Source organism: Medicago sativa, chromosome 3 (genome assembly GCF_051527215.1).
Source record: "Medicago sativa cultivar Bolivia chromosome 3, Bolivia_mono, whole genome shotgun sequence".
NCBI lineage: Eukaryota > Viridiplantae > Streptophyta > Magnoliopsida > Fabales > Fabaceae > Medicago > Medicago sativa.
The window spans coordinates 81,697,450-81,715,683 of record NC_140751.1 but is presented as its reverse complement, the minus strand read 5'-3'; the positions used below and the strand labels follow the sequence as shown (position 1 = coordinate 81,715,683).

At 32.6% G+C, this 18,234-nt stretch overlaps 2 protein-coding genes and 1 long non-coding RNA gene across 8 annotated transcripts; 1 reads left to right on the top strand and 2 right to left on the bottom strand.

The window, feature by feature from the left end:
• Positions 1-2,447: 2,447 nt before the first annotated feature.
• On the bottom strand, positions 2,448-6,896 carry LOC146940869 (squamosa promoter-binding-like protein 12). Of its 6 annotated transcripts, none has more exons than XM_085754609.1 (5): positions 4,934-6,896; positions 4,115-4,791; positions 3,867-4,003; positions 3,200-3,406; positions 2,448-3,012 (listed from the first exon to the last, which is right to left on the bottom strand). In XM_085754609.1, exons 2-5 carry the CDS (start codon positions 4,744-4,746, stop codon positions 2,684-2,686), a joined length of 1,305 nt encoding a protein of 434 aa, XP_085610735.1. In that variant the 5' UTR covers positions 4,747-4,791; positions 4,934-6,896; the 3' UTR covers positions 2,448-2,683. The 6 variants fall into 6 exon arrangements, with proteins under 6 accessions (XP_085610735.1, XP_085610738.1, XP_085610736.1 ...); XM_085754612.1 differs by having other exon boundaries at positions 5,325-6,896; XM_085754610.1 differs by having other exon boundaries at positions 4,115-4,794; positions 6,675-6,896.
• Positions 6,897-10,745: 3,849 nt separating this feature from the next.
• Positions 10,746-12,777, bottom strand: LOC146940868 (uncharacterized). Its single transcript, XR_015033508.1, has 2 exons — positions 12,308-12,777; positions 10,746-10,999 (listed from the first exon to the last, which is right to left on the bottom strand). It is a non-coding gene; the product is annotated as an uncharacterized LOC146940868 (long non-coding RNA).
• Positions 12,778-16,892: 4,115 nt separating this feature from the next.
• On the top strand, positions 16,893-17,889 carry LOC146940867 (uncharacterized). The gene is made up of 2 exons (XM_085749909.1): positions 16,893-16,926; positions 17,072-17,889. The coding sequence occupies exons 1-2, from the start codon at positions 16,893-16,895 to the stop codon at positions 17,887-17,889; spliced, it is 852 nt and encodes a 283-aa protein (XP_085606035.1).
• The last annotated feature ends 345 nt before the right edge of the window (positions 17,890-18,234 follow it).

The window sequence follows — 18,234 nt, the reverse complement described above, 5'->3', positions numbered from 1 at the left end:
TGTACGTAGTTAGTTTGTGAAGATTTGTTCAATAGTAGTGAAGCATATTATATAAAGAATCATTTTTATATAATAATTGACAAGTTGAAGCTCGTTGTTTATAAAAAAATTTACTACCATTTTTGTTTATAAAAAAATGAATTTTTAGTTACTAGGCTACTTTTAAAAAATTAGTGTTGTTATGTTTAGGGTGGGTGAGGGAAAGAGTTTTTCACTATGGGAAAGTTATTTTAAACCAATAGGTTAAAAAGGTGTATTGATTTTATCATGTCTATCTCCACTATATTTTTTTCTCTTTCTCTTTCACATTGTCTTCAACCTCCATGGTACTGATGTTTTTAGAGATCTGGAATTTTACATTTGAAAGCTCAGTCGACGGTGATTTTAAACAAAAAATTGCCAAAACATATTAAGTCTCTACTGCAATTTTTTCTCATGGTTTCTCGTTAATTTGCTTTAATCACCTTGTTCATCAATGACTTTTCAATTCCATGCTCTGAATTTTATTATTCCGTGCTCCTTAGCCGCATTAACCAGGTACGGTTTCAAAGACAGAAAAAATAAGAGGAAAAAGAAGAAGAAAAGCGGTTATAAATTTCTGGGTTTTTTTTATTAAAAAAAACTGGGTTAATTTGAAGTATATTTTGAGGTTTTATTTTTAAAAAAATCTAGAACAATATATAAAATAGAAAAAGGATCTGACATTGAATTCTTAATGAAAGGCTCAAACTCCTGCAATGGAAATAGTAGCTTCTGTTCACTAATCCTCCACATCCTTCTTTATTTTTTTTTTAACTTATGTTCATTTTCGTTTTAAAGATTGCAGGGCTTGATTCAAGAGAGTTTCAAATTGAACATTCAATAGAAGTTGATTGTAAATTTCTCCACTGTAAATGTGAATGTAAACTTTCAGATCTAAAAAAAATCAATATTGATGAGGTTTGAAGACAACATGAAAGAGGAAAAATAATATAGTGTGTACAATCCATGATAAAATTGGTACCCCTCTCAAATCTAGTGGTCAAGAAAAACTTTCCCATAGTGGGAAACTTTTCCCCTCACCCACCCTAAATGCCACCGTTGTCGTTGTTATGTACAACGAAATCAAACTTTACTTTGTAATTTCCATGAAAGTCAATTGTACATCTTTTTGCGCTTTTGGTGATTGTCTTTTTTTTTTTGGTCAAGGGTGATTGTCTTTATTTAAGGAAAAAAAAACTCCTCCGATGCAGAAATGATAATGTTTTTTTTTTTTTAAAAAAAATGATAATGTTATTCTGCACCGAAAGATTCGTTGTTGTTATTCTTGATTTAGCATTATTCTTTCTATGTACTACCTCCGTCCCGGTATAATTGACCTACTTTGGTTTTTCACACAGATTAAGAAAAGTGTATAAATAAAGGGGAAAGTGGAAAATATTGTATTGGGAATGATAAAAGTAGTATTATTTAGTGTCATAATAAAGGGGAAAGTGGAAAATATTGTATTGGGAATGATAAAAGTAGTATTATTTAGTGTCATATTGTATTGGAAATGATGAAAGTTGTGTTGAAAATTGAAATGGGTCAGTTATTTTGGGACACTTTTTTTTAGAAAATGGGTCAGTTATTCCGGGACTAAGGGAGTACTCTCTTATATTTAATTTAGAAGAGGGTATGTCATTGCAAAGTCAAATGAATATATGTTAATTTTTTTCTTTTGACGAAATAAACTAAAACCCTCGCTGATAGTTGTAGCTCAATATTGGTTACCCAAAATAAAAACAAGGGTCAAGTGCTTTTACAAAGATCTGGTCTTTAAATAGCCGCTTTTTAGCATAAAAAAAAAAAAAAAAAAAACAGCTTCTTCTTTTTGTATGTGTTATTTTATTTTATTATTTAATTGTGCTACAAACTCATTGTAACATTATTTTTAATAATTTATTTTATTGGGTGAATTTCATACACGTCTCTCTATTTTAAAAATAAGTTTCACATAGTGATGAGATTCATGTAACAAGAGCGTTGTTGTTGTTGTTGAAAATAGTAAATAAGTTTCACATAGTGATGAGATTCACGTAACAAGAGCGTTGTTGTTGTTGTTGAAAATAGTGTTTAAATAAGCACTTTAGAGTTAATTGAAAATTTTGTATATTACAAAATATTTCACATCACAGCAATATTCTTAAAATAGGTTTACATCAAACTTCAGCTCTGAATTTTTATTTTATTTAAAACGTATTTACGATAATGTAATAAAAACTCCAAAAAATAACCTTTGAAAAAATCTTCTCAACTCCTAGAAGGAATAGAATTTGGAATTTTGATGTGTTTCTCACCAACCAAGTTTCAACATTTCAACATTGTAAATGTCGAAATTGCGCATCCAGATAATGTGAATAAATTAGCAAGCTAGCAAAGTACAAGTATAAAAAGAAATCCTCGTGGAAGGTGGAAGACATTCATGGTTTGCTGAAAATAAAAGTCTCGGGATTAAATGACTGCAATAAGCTATTTAGAAAATGGAGTTAACAAATCAGCATGCAAACAAGTTTTCTGATTTGTACTCTTTAAGAAGAAAAAAACCTACATTGCAAAAGATAATTAGGCCCTACAAAACATCATTAGCTCAGTATCATAATGGGGTTGGGACCATATAAATAAGCATACTCATTTTGTTTTTTGAAGATAATAAGCATACTCATTAATCCAGCTGGTTGCAAGGGAAACTTGACTCATAGGGTTCGCTGAACAGCTGAAAGTCTTGAAAGCGATTGCTATTGTCGTAACCCGAGAACGAGATACAGGCGCTGGAGCTGGCCTGATGTTGATCAGTGTGCCAATATTCCAGTGACGAAAAAGGTGAGCGCTGAGCAGTTGCATACTGAGGGGTGCCGGTTGTCCGATTGGAGTGTATGAGGGAGGGGGGCTTGGTATCATATGGACCCCATGAATTGGTTGACAGAAGAGAGAGAGCACGGTTAACATCTTGTGTAGCATTTGGATCAGACAAGGTATTTGGATCTTCTAGACCTGTAATATGTATTCTATCAATGTGAATAACAGTTGTTTCTACAAATAGGAGGTAAAAATTATTATTCATGAAACATGCAATAAACTAGAGGTAAAACAATTATGATCATTAAATGAACCATTGAACAAACTAAATTTAATAAGAAATCATGACTCGGAGGCTCAATGTTTAAGATTAGAGAACAACCTGGGACAGCAATCTTGGTTCCTTTGCCTTTGGATATAAAGTGGCCACTGGAATCATCAGATAGCATAGTGACAAACTTGCTGAAGTTTTTTGGAGTTTTGAGCATAAAATCTTTGGTTTGGGGGAGCTTGCTGTTGGGCATGTCTGGCCATGCTAAATTTGAAGTATTCTTTGGAAAAGCAAATGGGCCCATTGTCTGCCTCCCATCTGCAGAATGAATATTAAATTAGATAGATTGCTATGTAATATTCTATCATCATGATGTAGATTTTTAGTGTCATCATAATCATATATCAAAGATTTACATTATCAGAACACTTAATATTTTCTTATAAGGAGTCTATTCTTATGACTAGAGAATCTCTCCATTTCTTACAAAGAAACTGAATACTCTATGACTATATTTTTGGGTGTATAATTTATATAAAGCACATGTTTCTATAACTGATGACATTAATTATGCCTTCATACAACCAATAGCATATCAATGGAGGTTAGAATTTCTTTTGAGAAATGGAGAACATCATTGCTCCATTCTTATAATTCTCTCATAACCTTTTTAAGATATCGCCATTCATCCCAAACGAGAAACAAAATGGCAAATTAAACTAATGAAGCAAGACAAGGCTAATTGATCTTTTAGGGGAGGGATTCTTGAGATTTATACCATAGGGGGACGAAGAGAGAGCTGATGGATTCAATTTCACTGCTTCAGGCTGAGGTTTGCGACGCCTTGCATTGTGATCTGAAAGACGGCGTCTGCAGCTTCTTTTTTTATCATCAAACTCTGAGAGATCATGGAACCTTCAAAATCATAGTTTAAGTTAAAATCGTTAACCAATTTATTTTAAACAAACCAAAAAGACAGGAAGCTAATTGTCAATGTCATTTGCATTGGAAAAAAATCACATGCACCTGCTACATTGCTGGCAAAATCGACGCTCCAAACCAGCTACTACCACCACAGGCGATTTGGAATGACTGTCACAAATTCTATGTTTCCGATGGTAATCTTTAGCCAAAGAGAGGTCGAGGCCACAACCTTCCACCTGGCAGCTTGGATTTAGCATGTTCTGACTGCTCGATTTACCTTTCTTTCCGCACAAAAGAGGAACTGCAGAGGAAGAGGCTTTCTTGGAATGACTTCCAGTGCTAACATCCTCAAAGTAGAATCTTTTACCAAGCTTTAGTGTGAGCAATGGTTCTGCTGCTGGAGAAGTTTCAATTGGATCTCCTTTAGACGATTCTTTCTTACCGGTGGAATTGTCTGGAGAACCTTCTTGAGTTAACATTGATGTCTTGCTGTCCTCATTTGATGATGAATTATTCGAAGCAGATTTTGAGCTCCTCGAGGATGAAGCATGCATTAGTTTAGACACTGAATAGCCACTACCACCAGATGGAATCAACATCCCAACATTGATTTCTCGATCTTCCTCCATACTCCAATCAGTAGATTGTAACCTGTGAGTTTCTGCTGCTTTTGAATTCGAGAAGAATAAGTTTTCCCAGTCCCATTGCCCGGGAGATTTCACGTTCCACTCCATGACAAGTCCTCACAAATTCATATACAGATGCTCACAATCTGCAAACTACTAGTCAAATAATAATGGTTACTCATTTCATTTTTCTAGAAGAAAAGAAAAACTATACAAGATAATAACAAGGAGATTAAACAAGTGAAAAAAATTGCAGAAACCAGAGTAATGATTGGAAGAAGGAAAGAAAGAGTACCAAGTATATCTGTATAAATTCTCTACACCAATCACTTAAAAACAGTACGAATCTTAAATTGTGAAACAGCTTCAAATTCTAAAGAACCTATGAACTGCTAATTCCTAAAGCAAGACATGGATTATACTTTCAAAGAAAATATCAAATCACTTTGCATTTCCTGCTAGCACCTATGCAAATGCAAACCAAGATAGTTCTACTACAACTACTACTCCACCCCTCCAACCAAAGAATTACAAGGGTATTTTACAATTTTATTGATTCCAATCCCTAAACCCTACTAATGTAAAATGTTTACCAGTAATTTAATATTTGCATGAAGGGTGTTGCTCCCATAAGTATGATGTCTAATTCACTCGTTAGCTCTTTCGATAAATGTGTACTTGCTTACCTATAATGAGTACATGTTTGGATTGATAGTGAGTTTGACAAAATCACGGTGTGTCACCGTAAATTTTTGCAAAAGCTACACTTTAAAACTTCAACAAAATCAATGATGATTCCACCCACCCTCCAATCCAAACATGCACTACCTAAACTTCACTTTCAACATGGGAAACCATCAGATTCCAATAATTCACATTTATCACAGCAATGTCAGGAGTCGGCCATTGAATGAGTCCCCACATTAACAACAACCTCAACAAATGAATCACATATTTGAACTTCCAACTAAACACAGATTTTGGCACACGTTTCATTTTTAGTTAACAAAAATAAAAGTCCAACAACCAAACCTCCATATCATAAATGCCAGAAACCAATCAAGCTAAACCTCAAAAAGCATCTTTTTTAAAGCTCAAATCTAACAAAGGAAGGAACCTATTCTACATCTTAAATGCTGGCTTTGGTCCTGAAGTGTTTTTTTGGTACAAAATATTTTTTTTTTGGTACAATTTGGTCCTGAAGTTTTAAACCATAATGGAAAGCCAATATCAAAATCTATTATGTAATAGAAGAGTCTCTTTCCTTAAGGACCTTGCTAGTACATATAAAAAGCTTTGGTCCCCTATTACCCTAAAAAAACAGAAACATTTGCATAAGAAAATTTTCATGAACCTTTATCTCAAGCTTTCTCAGCTATACTAATTTCCTTAGAATATGATAAACCCAAAAGAGTGTAAAGAGAGGAAGAAGATCACAGGAAGAAAAAAAAAAGGCATCTTTTTTTCATGGGCTAATCCAAAAGTCATCATGAAAGCTTGCTTATGTTGCAACCGGAAAAGGAAATAATAATAACAGTATAAAGCAACAACCCTTCAACAAAAATAGCACTCATAAATAAATATAATCATCATAGTAGTAAATACCAATCACACATCCACAAAAATAAAAATAAAAGTAACCCAAAAAAGAAAAAGAAAATCACCATGTCATTGTCATTTTCTTTTCAAAGTTTTCATTTTTATATCTCAACAAAAATGGGTCTTGGAAATGCTGCAGTGTGTAATGTGTATGGTACAACTACACCCATTTGTTCAATGGTTTTCAGATGATAAACCATAAATGGGTTGAAAACAAACAACAAAAATACTTGTTCTTTACAGATCAACACAGAATTCGAGGTTTTTTGTAAGCTAAATCAGGAAAAAAAGAACTTAACATACAAAAAACACTATCTTTGTTTCCTTTTATATGATTCTGTTTTGGATAAATCACATTTTAGGACACTAAAAACAAATTCATAAAGCTTAAAAAGATAAACAAATATGATAAGAATAACATTGAATAAAGAACTTACAGAGAGCATGAAAGTGAAGTAAAGGTGTTCATTGAGCTAGAAAAAAAGTAAAGAAAACATTTTTCATTGATGTTTCATTGATATGATGGTGGGTTTTGTATTGTTTTGCAACAAACAGTGACAAAAATTGAAATTTGTTGAACCGTACTAAGTAGAGTAGTAGCAGAATAGTACCTATCTATCTCTCTTCTTTCCACTCACACTTGTGGAGAAGAAAAAAACAAATTAGAGAAACAAACAGCTGTTTATAAATAAACTTTATAGTATTTCACCAGTGGACTGGACAGCTCAGCAATCAACAAAAAACTTTGACAAAACAAAACAAAATCAAACAACCTGGATGTAACTGTTTTTTTTTTTTTTTTTTTCAGTTTAATAAAACAAAAGTTGGATTAGAAAACTGTTTTGTTTTAATTTTACTTAGTTTGAGTGTTAGGCATTGTTGTTGTATGGAGGAAATTATTAAATTTATGGTTAAATGACAACGTGTTGAGTTTTTTTTATACTATTATTTTATCTTATGGATACAGTCAAATTGGTTGTATTCTTAAGAGTAGTTGGTCGATTAAGTCAAATATGTATAATTGAAGGTATTATATTAACTTGAAAGTTAAAAATTAAATGACAAATTATGTATACTCTCCGACGCTGCGTTAAGAGTGTGATCTTTTTGTTCACTAAACACTTGTTTGGATCCACTGTTGGAGTTTCAATTTCGCGTTCAGAGTTATTTTGACGTGAAAAGTGAGAAGCTATGAATAGCAGCTTCTGCGTTATCGTGGTTCTTTATCATGATTCTTCTTAACATGCCGCACTATCAAACACACACTAATTTTTTTTTTTTTTAAGGAGTGGGAGTGGGAATGAGCTAGATATGTTGCCAACTAAATTACTCTTGCATGTAAGACATGTCTATTTCCTACCATAAGATCATACTTTGTTTAATTTAACGGACTTGTTAACGAGTGCCTCCGGACGCTCTTTAAGCATCTCAAATTTAGTAATTATTTCTTTTAAAAAGTCAACTATTACAATTTCTAATACATTCAATACACAGTTTTTCATTAAAAACTTTCAATTTTAAGTGCTTAAAGAGTGCCCCGAAAGCACTCGTTAACATCTCTCTTAATTTAATAATAAGACTTATTGATTTGAAGGTAAAAACAACATTGTGAATGGGGCAAGTTGGGCAACACTTATCTTTATTCACCATAAACTTGACGTATAAAAGAGTATTAACTTATGAGTCTTGTTAACGAGTATCTTCAATACATTCTTTAAGGATTTTAAATTAAAAAATTGTTCTTTAAAAAAGTCAAATATATACTTTTCATTGCATGAATACATACATTTTCATATAATTTTATCACTTAAAATCCTTAAAAATTGCTCTAAGAATACTTGTTTGCATTTCCTTTAACTTGTGAAGTGTTCGTCAAAAAAGAAATGTTATCTTTGAGATTGATTTTGAAATGCTACCAAAGGTTGTGAAGACCTAAGATTTTCCGCTGAAGCTATTGGGATTCAATCGCATGTAACATTGAGAGGAAATTAGATTTTTTTTTATATTGTGCATGTGTCACCTTACTCGTGTCAATGCAGAGTGTTAGCACAAGATGCTTTAGTGGGATAGTGATAGGATATATACTTATGAGATGAGATGAGATTCCTAATATAATTTGTTTTTTCTTCTTATAGCCCCATCCTTCTTGCACCCTTTGCGATTTTTTTCCCCCTATGTTTTTAAGTTTTGAATTATAGAACTCGAATAGAGGCAAAATGATAAATCCTTAGAGACGTGAGAATGGTGGGGTGAGTATAATTTTTCATATTATTTCTTATCATGCTCATTTAGATAAGTCAATTCTTCTTTAAATAGGTTGTGTAAAAATAGTAAAACTTTTTCTGCTATTTTTTAGATTTGAATTATTTTATTTATAATTTTATTGTTCTTTATCAAATTAAACAAGTGAATTTTCAAAAACATTTAGATGAGATTGTATGACTCTTTATCAATTATTTAACTATAGATTCTAGATTTGAATCCAATCGTCGTAGCAATGTTAAATCTAAATACAATTTATCGTTCATTATGGTCCTACTTGATTCGACATTAAAAACTAAAAAATTCAATGTTCTAATACCTACAGTATATTTTTCTACGTGTTCATATTTTTGAAGTTATTGCATTTTTTTAAAATTTTCAACACAATCAAATTCTTTTTTCTGTATGTGACCAATCAATTATTCAATAATTTATCTCTAATACCACTGTGTATTTAATTGTTCATAAATAAAATAATTCAATAATTCGTAATAGGACAACACTTTATATTTTTTAGAGACAAAAACAAATTTTTAGCAAAAAATTAGGGTGCAAAAACATTACATGACGGAAAAGTCATTTCAACTATGTTGCAGCCCTAAACCATCACCAATTTTTTTTTGTTACTCCAATAATTTTATTGAAATAAATGAGAAAATGATAAAAGAGCTTGGTGAAATTAGACAAAAACTCAAAAAACAGTTAAGAACAATAATTCCTTATGCCTCCTTAAAAACTTTACTGCAAAAAGTTAATAGAATAAAACTATGACGATGGAAAAGAGTGCAAATATTGTCCAAAATACTTATTTAAAACCATAAAATGGAAGACTGTTTATATTAGGAAAGAGGTCGTCCTCAATAAGAAAAGGAGTGGAGAAACTATGTAAGCTAAAAGTATGACCAACAAGCCAATATACCTTTGATTATAAACCACATACATCATTTATTAAATGAACCAACCTAAAAAGTCAATTTTTAGTTATAACAGTGACCGGAGGGAATACATAATAGTTACCTTACGTATAAACATGAGAAACAACAAAAAAAAGTCTATGATGATCTTCAAACACTTGACACTTGAGCCAACTGTTATGTCGCCGCAAAGGAACAGTTGAAATTGGGGGCCTAACTCATCCTTACAAAACCGGCTTGTGAGGTGAGGATTGCCTCCTCTTTATAAACTCTTCTCAAGAGTCTTATCTATCCGATGTGGGACTTGGGTTTTTCCCAATACACCCCCCTCACGCCCAACACTCTTTGGGCTTTGGTGCGTGAATAGGTTTAGGTGGCCCTTGAATTCGACACGCTCTGATACCATGTTCTCGAGAAAATTATTTTCTCATCATCTGTTTCATCTTCCTTTTCCGTCTTTCCTTTTTATTCATTTTTTTTCTTTTCTCTTCTGAATCAGTTACGGTTGTGTTATTCTTCATTCCAATTTTTGGATTTGGTTTCGATTTCTTGATCAGAATCCAATTCCTGATTCAATTTCATCTCGTTCTCACTTTCTTTATTTTTTTTTATCGATTCTGTTTCTACTCACACTCAATTTCATTTTCATTTTTCTATCTGATTGTCTTCTCATTGATTTCGCTCGTTTTCGTTTACGGACCGTATCTCACTTCTGTTTAGCATTTCTGATCCTTCGCGACTATGTTCGCAATTTGGTTCGATTTTGTTGTCATCAATTTTCCCCAAATCTCAGTGTTCCGAGAGTCAAATTCGATTCCTCTTGTTTTTGCGTTTAATCCTTGATTCATATCGATCTAATTTGGATTTCCACTTGATCGTCATTGTTCGATGTATAACAGATTTTTCCTTCTCGTATTCACTTTGATTTGTGATTTGAGTTCATCAGCGACGGTGAAATTTCTTGTTCATCGCCTCTGATTCGGTTCATATGGCATGGTTTCTAACATGATTGAAGACAAGAAGCTTCAATTGACTCAGTTTTTGGAAAATAAGTTTTCGGCGAAAGCACGATTTGCATAAGCCTTTTTCGTGCAAGCAAGTTTACAGAAGCGTGTTTTTGGTTTGGTGAAACACGTAAGTTATTTTGTTTTGGTATCAGAGTCGGGTTAAGGATTGTGATGTGGGAATTGGACCCAGGTGTGACACCCTAAATCCCAAGAATAATTATTGCTATTATTTAATTAAAAATAGAGTTTGATTCGCAGCGGAAAGTGTCAAATAAAAACTTCTCTAATGATATAGGAATTCTTCCACAAAATTTAGGATATCACATTGACTCATAACAAACATAATTCATATTTCACTTTATTAAAAATTATAGTAATAATAACATCGAATCTTTTTCTTTTGAAAATATTTCATTTTACATCATAGACAATGGTTTTCTTGCACAAAATTAAATAAGTAAGCATATCCCTTTTCCCGTGTCACTATCAGAGCGGTGCTTTTCCCCAAAATAATCGACGACACAAGACAAGTCCTCACGAAAGGCACGCACTTGACTCCAAGACTCATAACCTATAAAACTACGGTTTCGCAACCGCAGGGCCAAGCCAGCAACCACAAACAACGAAGGGGTGAGTTCCGAGAACATGTAATAGTATAAAAAAAAATGAGAAGAACACGTAAGCAATTAAGTCAAATTCAAAAAAAACAATTAGGCATATAATTCAACAATTATATCTAACATCTTAAACTTCATTAACTAGCATCATTAATCTTCCTACATTAGTCATAAACTTCATCATACATCATCAAAAATACAATCATAAACATCATCATATATTTTCATAAATATAATCATAAAACATCATCACATATCATCAATTAACAATCGCAAGCATCGTATATCATCTTAATCGTAACATCATAATCATTCATAAAGCACTTCATTAATAGATCATCATCTTGACATCTTAACATCTTAACAACTCGACAACTTGACATCTTACGACAACTTGAACAACAACTTAGACAACTTCCACAACAACTTAGACAACTTCAACAACAACTTAGACAACTTCATCATGCATGTGGTACCACCAGGGCATTAAGCCCCCTTCGCTAAGGTCATAATTAAACATGTCGGGCATTAAGCCCCCTTCGCTAAGGTCATAAAGGACCTGTCAGGCATTAAGCCCCCATCGCTAAGGTCATAAAGGACCTGTCAGGCATTAAGCCCCCATCGCTGACTATGCAACAACACAACTCTAAATGCAACTTGAACAACAACATGAACATCTTATACAATTCCATTAAAATGGACAACTTTTTAAACAACTTGACGACTTCATAATGACTTGACGAGTTAACAACTCTTATCTCTCCCCTCGTTGATCTAGGATACTCCTTAAGAATATGAATACTTATTCATCTTAAATCAAAATCTCATTCATCAAACCATATACCATATTTTCAATCACATATAATCATATTCCAACCAGCATCTCAATTTCAATAGTCATCATATACATGTGGCAAGGAAAAACTCTAATTCAATCAAGAATACAATACATAACATCACGTTTATATCAATCATTGAATAATTAATCAATCTAAATAATTGCGGCAAATCAAGCATGAGCACATACACAAAATTTATCATTGACATCAAATACCACATATTCCCATAATTTAAATCAAGCAACACCTTAATAATGTTTCTAATTCTTCTTTTAACCTCCCACATCTAAATTTGCACATTAATTAATTATTCTCTCAAAGGGCTACAACTGTCGCGGTGAGCCCCAAATGAACTTTGGGAAATACGGCTTTCCCGTTCATCCCAATTAATTTACACTCATGATCTCGAACTCTTCTCTCTCACCCCATACCTGAATTGAAGCTTTTCCCAAAATGTTATGAACTCAACGGCAACATGGAATCCAAAGGGTTTAACAAGTTCATGTCTCCTCTTAGGTCAACATGGCCACTAATAGCCATACGCGCTGAAGATAATATACAATAAGATACCAACATAAATAGTGTATTAACTATTCGTAATCCAGTCTAAGACATATTTTATGATTTAAAAGAATGAAAAACTAACCGATAAAAATAAAGGATCTCATCCAGGAGGTAAAGAATCTGCCATCAATTTATTAATCCAATGACACTAGCTATCGTAATCGAATCACGGTTGTAAGCAAGATTGTAATAGAACCATGAACAAGGCAAAAGCTAATCGCAAACTTAGTGCCGCGCTACCCTTTACTATTTGTTCACAAAGTGTATTAGAATTAGGTTTTGATTGTATATACACTTATGTATAGGTAGGTATATATATATATATAGTAGTGACATATAGGCTTTCTAGGCTATTGGGTATTATGCACAAGCTCATTAGGTTACGGCACTCCATTTTTTTTTTCTTTTATTTTATAAACAATTCTTTCTATTCATTACTTATAATAAATTACTAAGTCATAAGCACATAAAAGTTTCACGTAAACAACTATCACATGATAGGAGACACATACATGTTATTTTATCTCTTTTGTTATCAAAATATAATATTCAGAAATTTGGGATGTTACACCAGGCCCACGCTAGGCAGGTGGGTGTTGAGGTTGGTTATGAAGTTGTTTGTAGTATGTTGTTAGTCTCACATCGCTCAGGTTCCCGGGCTGTCAATTGTATAAATATGCTTGAGTTCCCTCCTCCTTTGAGCTAGCTTTTGGGATGAGATCCAAGCTTATTTAACTTGAACAATATGAGGAAATTTTTTTTTTTTTGAAAGAACAATATGAGCAAACTTAAAAACTGCAACCACTAATTAAAAATCACACTCTACCACAATTTTCTTCACCATTTATAGAAAATTGCGGTCATATCCCCAATTTAGTGGAGAGACTTGCGCTCAATTTCATAAATTATTTATATCATAGGTTTATATCATGCTTAAAACACATCTACTAAAGTTTGTAAGATAAACTCTACAAAAGAAGTTTGTATAAAGTTTGTCATTATTTATAAACTTTTTTTTTTAAGATTTTATCCTTTTAATGTGAGACTTGAGTTGTTTCCATTCATACAAAATAATGAATATTTTGTCCTCGCGAGTTTAGCTCAGTTTGTATGAACAATGCATAAAATATATGCAAGGTCCGGGGTTCAAATCCCGGCCACCACCAAAAAGAAATAATGAATATTTTGTTCAAAGTAAATGGGTACTTATGGTGTAATTTTTTTTTCTTTCTTTCGAATATATATCATAAATATGTATTAGTGGTTATGAGATACATCTATAAGTTATCGAAAAAAAGAGGTACACCTATACAAAAATAAAATTTCTTCTACAAATACACATCTAACGGACCAAGTGAAGATGGTACATGGATTCATAGTGGCAGGCCCCCTTGATCAATATTAAGGGAAAATTGCTTTTCCCTTTTTGTTTTTACTCATTCACGTGCCTACTTAAGTTATCTCATGTTATAAAATGCCTAACATTAGTTAACTCACGTTGAAAAAGTCAAACTTGAGTTAACTCAAATAGGATATAATTAAGTAAGGGAATGAACAATTTTAAAAAAGAGAAGAGCAGTGTTTGTATTAAGGTGATCCAAAATAGAAGTACATTGCTTTGTGAAAAGGGCTGGGGAAGTTTTGGGACATGTGTAGTGGCATGCCTCCTCAAAGAGATAGTAAGATGATCTAAAACATAGTTTTGAAAACTGGACCGGACCGGCCAGTTGGACCGATTGAACCGTGAACCGGACCCCTAACCGGTTCGGTCTAGGTTTTGGATGGTTGTGCAGTTAACTCGGTGTGAACCGGTCTGACCCGGTCAGAACCGGCGAAAACCGATGACTCGGCGGTTTTCTGAACCGGACCGGTTTTTTAAGCAAGCTGTTAAATTTTAGAAAAAAAGTGGCGCTTGGGAGGATATTAGGATTGAATTAGAAAAAAAGTGGCGCTTGGGAGGAGATTAGGATTGAACACACGACCTTTCTATTGCATCAAACAACATATACCACTATAGCAGGCGCTGCAAGTTGTTGTATGTTTGCTTCTAAACATTTATGGCTCTGTTTGGTAAAATTAGCTGATAGCTTTTAGCTGATAAGCTAGCTGATAGCTTTTAGCTGATAAGCTAGTTGAAGTGTTTGGTAAAATTAGCTGATAGCTTTTGCTTTGAATAATAAGGGTAAATATGGAAGAAAAAATGAGAAGCTAAAAGCTATAAGCTCAAAAGCTACTTGAAGTAGCTTCAGAAAAATAGCTTATAAGCTCCTGAAATAAGCTATAAGCTCGTTGTACCAAACAGAGCTAAAGTGTTACCAAACAGAGCTTTTTTTGTCAAATGAGCTTATAAGCTAAAAGCTAAGAGCTAAAAGCTCTTTTTTTGGGTTTACCAAACAGAGCCTATATATGATAATTATATCATTAAATTCCAACACCATAAATAGCATAAATGATAATTATATCATCAAATTCCAACACAATAAATAGTAAAATGTTTAGAGAAAATAAAACCTCATTTTAACAAATCTGCCAGTTACATATGTTAGGACGTTTTTATTCCTTTTAAAAAAAATAAATATTTTAAGACATTTTTAATACTTATTTGTTTTTGAAATTTTTTTAATACTTATTTAAATATTATATAGTTTATTTAGATATAAAATATACTTTTTTAATAATAAAATGTACTTTTTTTTTACATATAAAATAATCTTGTTATGATTAATGAGTTTAATGATTTTTGACATTTTATAGGTGCCATGTTTTTTAAAATTCTTTTTTATAGATTAACTCGGTTCAACAGTAACATAATTATTCTTTTTAATAAAAAAAGAGTACATCATTATTAAATATAATATTTAGATAATTATAATAATAGTAATATACTTAAATTTTTTTAGAAAATATATACATATTATATGCAAAACAAAATTTATTTCCTCTCAACAAAATGTAGTTATTCAAATATTGATATACATTTCTTCAACAAAAAAAAATATTGATATACATATTACATGTCATTTTTTAAGTTTTAAAATGGCTGAGTCATCAATTCAATACAATTTAATTTAGTTAAATACCTAGGCAGATATAATCTTAACGCCGGGTGATCTAACCGAGATATCCGGTTTAATCCGATTCAGTCATGCGGTTCAACCAGTGACTCAGTGGTTCGACCATTGACCCAGTGACCCAGTACACCTGTCGAGTCGATGTCCGAGCCGAGTTTTAAAACTATGATCTAAAATATAAGCAAATGGCATAATAGATATTCACACACCAAAAATGACTCAGATGAGAATGCAACCGATAGGAGATACACAGGTTGTTGAGAAGCATGGCATCTATGAAAATGGAAAGAAAAAGACTTAGAAGATTATTGTATTGATAATAGTTGAAAGGATACAAAAGTAAAAGAGATATACAAATGAATCAACCTTATGACTTATATAATAACTAAAGTAGTATACTAACTAACTATATCATTATTCTTAATGAAGAGAACGATTTTGACATTTAAAATGCTACCAAAACTATACCGTTTGATATGAGATGAAACATTATAAATTACTACACCAACCCTCAACCTTAATCATACCTTCTCTACAACCAGTGGCGAATCTTGTGCTATTTTGTTGGGGGTGCCAAATATTGATAAAATATATATTAAACAGTTTCATTAAATTACCAGGATTATGAATTGTTGTGGTGGATCGTTTGCTTCAATGTTACATGGAGGACATTGACTCAACTCCCACCAGGAGTGTTTTTTTCAATATAAAACATTAAAATTATAATTGAAATATAAAAAAGAAGGTGTGGGAGAATCAAACATACACCTTAGCATACATCTTAGAGATGATTGAGGGGTTGTCTAACCACTACAACAACAATAAAACATATGATATGTTATGACTAATATGCTATTTATAGAGAAGTTAGGTGTGCAGTGGCACCTGCGAGTGGCTTTTTTTCCAATCTGCCCTAGTTGTGAAACTTTAATACCAATATGCCCTAGTTGAAAAAAAAAACACCAAAATGCCCTAGTTAAGATGAACTAGTACGAGTACGCCATTTCATTTGGCGGACTTGTGGCCATGAGTATGCCATTTCAAATGGCGGACTCGTGAAGCTTTTTTAACTTTTTTTTTTTTCGTTTTTTCTATTTTTTTCTGGTTGTTTTATATTATTTATTTATTTTATCAATTTTAATTAACATAAAAACATAAATTAAAAAATATGGAAAAAAAGTCTAATAAAATGCTTAGTAAAATATTACAACAATAAAAATTAATTGACAGGATATAAAATGAATAACATAAAATTAGTTAGCAATAAATTATTAATTAACATTAAAACATAACATAAAATGCATAAAAATATAAAATATAAAAATTATTATGACAAATAAAAAACTACAAATGTCCATCAGTGCCACATCCCCTACGTCTAATGTCACGAACAGGATATCGTGGTTCTTCCGGTTGTATGTTGTCGATAGATGATTGTACTGAAGAACTGCCTCCTTGAAGTATTCCATTAAATGATATGAGTTTTGGGGGTTTTGGTTTGGGTAGAAGTTTTGGGGGGTTTGGTTTGTGCATGTGCCATAGGTTTGGTTTGCAATGTAGGTTATGCATTGAACGAGCCTACATTCAAATATTACCGCAACAAAATCCGAGGGGAAAATGAAGAAGCTGTGAAGTGGCTAGACAAAATACCCAAAGAAAAATGGACACAGGCATATGACAAAGGTGTACGCTGGGGTCACATGACCTCTAACCTTGCAGAGTCGATGAACAATGTGTTCAAGGGTATTCGCAACCTCCCTAAAACTGCTTTGGTGAAGTCAACCTATTATAGGCTTGCATCACTTTTTGCAGAGCGAGGAGAGAACGCGAATATCAGGTTAAAGACTAATCAAGCTTATACCGAGCATTGCATGAACACAATTAAAGCCGAAGTGATTAAGTCCCACACTCACGAAGTCAATCAATTTGATCGAGAAATGCATACTTTTTCTGTCCGCGAAACTGTCGACCACAAGGAGGGAAGGCCAAAGGGAACTTTCAAGGTCGACTTGCATGCAGAGTGGTGTGATTGTGGGAAATTTCAGGCTTTCCATATGCCTTGTTCACATGTCATAGCTGCTTGTTCCAGTGTTAATCATGACTACCGAAGATATATCCATCAAGTTTACAGCAGTGATCATGTATTCAACGTGTACAATACCAGGTTTGAAGTAATTCAACACCCTTCATATTGGATCCCATACGAAGGGGAAATTCTCTGCCACGATGAGACAATGCGAAGAGTGAAAAAAGGTCGTCCAAATAGTACTCGCATTATGACTGAAATGGACGCGGTGGAAAGAAACCCAAGAAAATGTGGAAGGTGTCGTGAGACCGGACACTCACGAAAAAATTGTCCTCTTACTAGACAAAACTAGTTATTTTTTGTGTAATTGATATTTTATATTGTGCTATCTTTTAATGTAATAAATATTATTGTTGTAATATTTTACTAAGCATTTTATTAGACTTTTTTTTCCATATTTTTTAATTTATGTTTTTATGTTAATTAAAATTGATAAAATAAATAAATAATATAAAACAACCAAAAAAAATAGAAAAAGCGAAAAAAAAGTTAAAAAAGCTTCACGAGTCCGCCATTTGAAATGGCATACTCATGGCCACAAGTCCGCCAAATGAAATGGCGTACTCGTACTAGTTCATGTTAACTAGGGCATTTTGGTATTTTTTTTTTCAACTAGGGCATATTGGTATTAAAGTTT

Coding starts and splice junctions, on each gene's coding strand:
- LOC146940869 (XM_085754609.1), bottom strand. CDS start 4,746: ATGGAGTGGAACGTGAAATCTCCCGGGCAATGGGACTGGGAAAACTTA. Junction 3,407..3,866: donor TCTCTCTTCGTCCCCCTATG/GTATAAATCTCA, acceptor TTCATTCTGCAG/ATGGGAGGCAGACAATGGGC. Junction 3,013..3,199: donor AACCAAGATTGCTGTCCCAG/GTTGTTCTCTAA, acceptor TACATATTACAG/GTCTAGAAGATCCAAATACC.
- LOC146940867 (XM_085749909.1), top strand. CDS start 16,893: ATGTCACGAACAGGATATCGTGGTTCTTCCGGTT. Junction 16,927..17,071: donor ATATCGTGGTTCTTCCGGTT/GTATGTTGTCGA, acceptor TTTGCAATGTAG/GTTATGCATTGAACGAGCCT.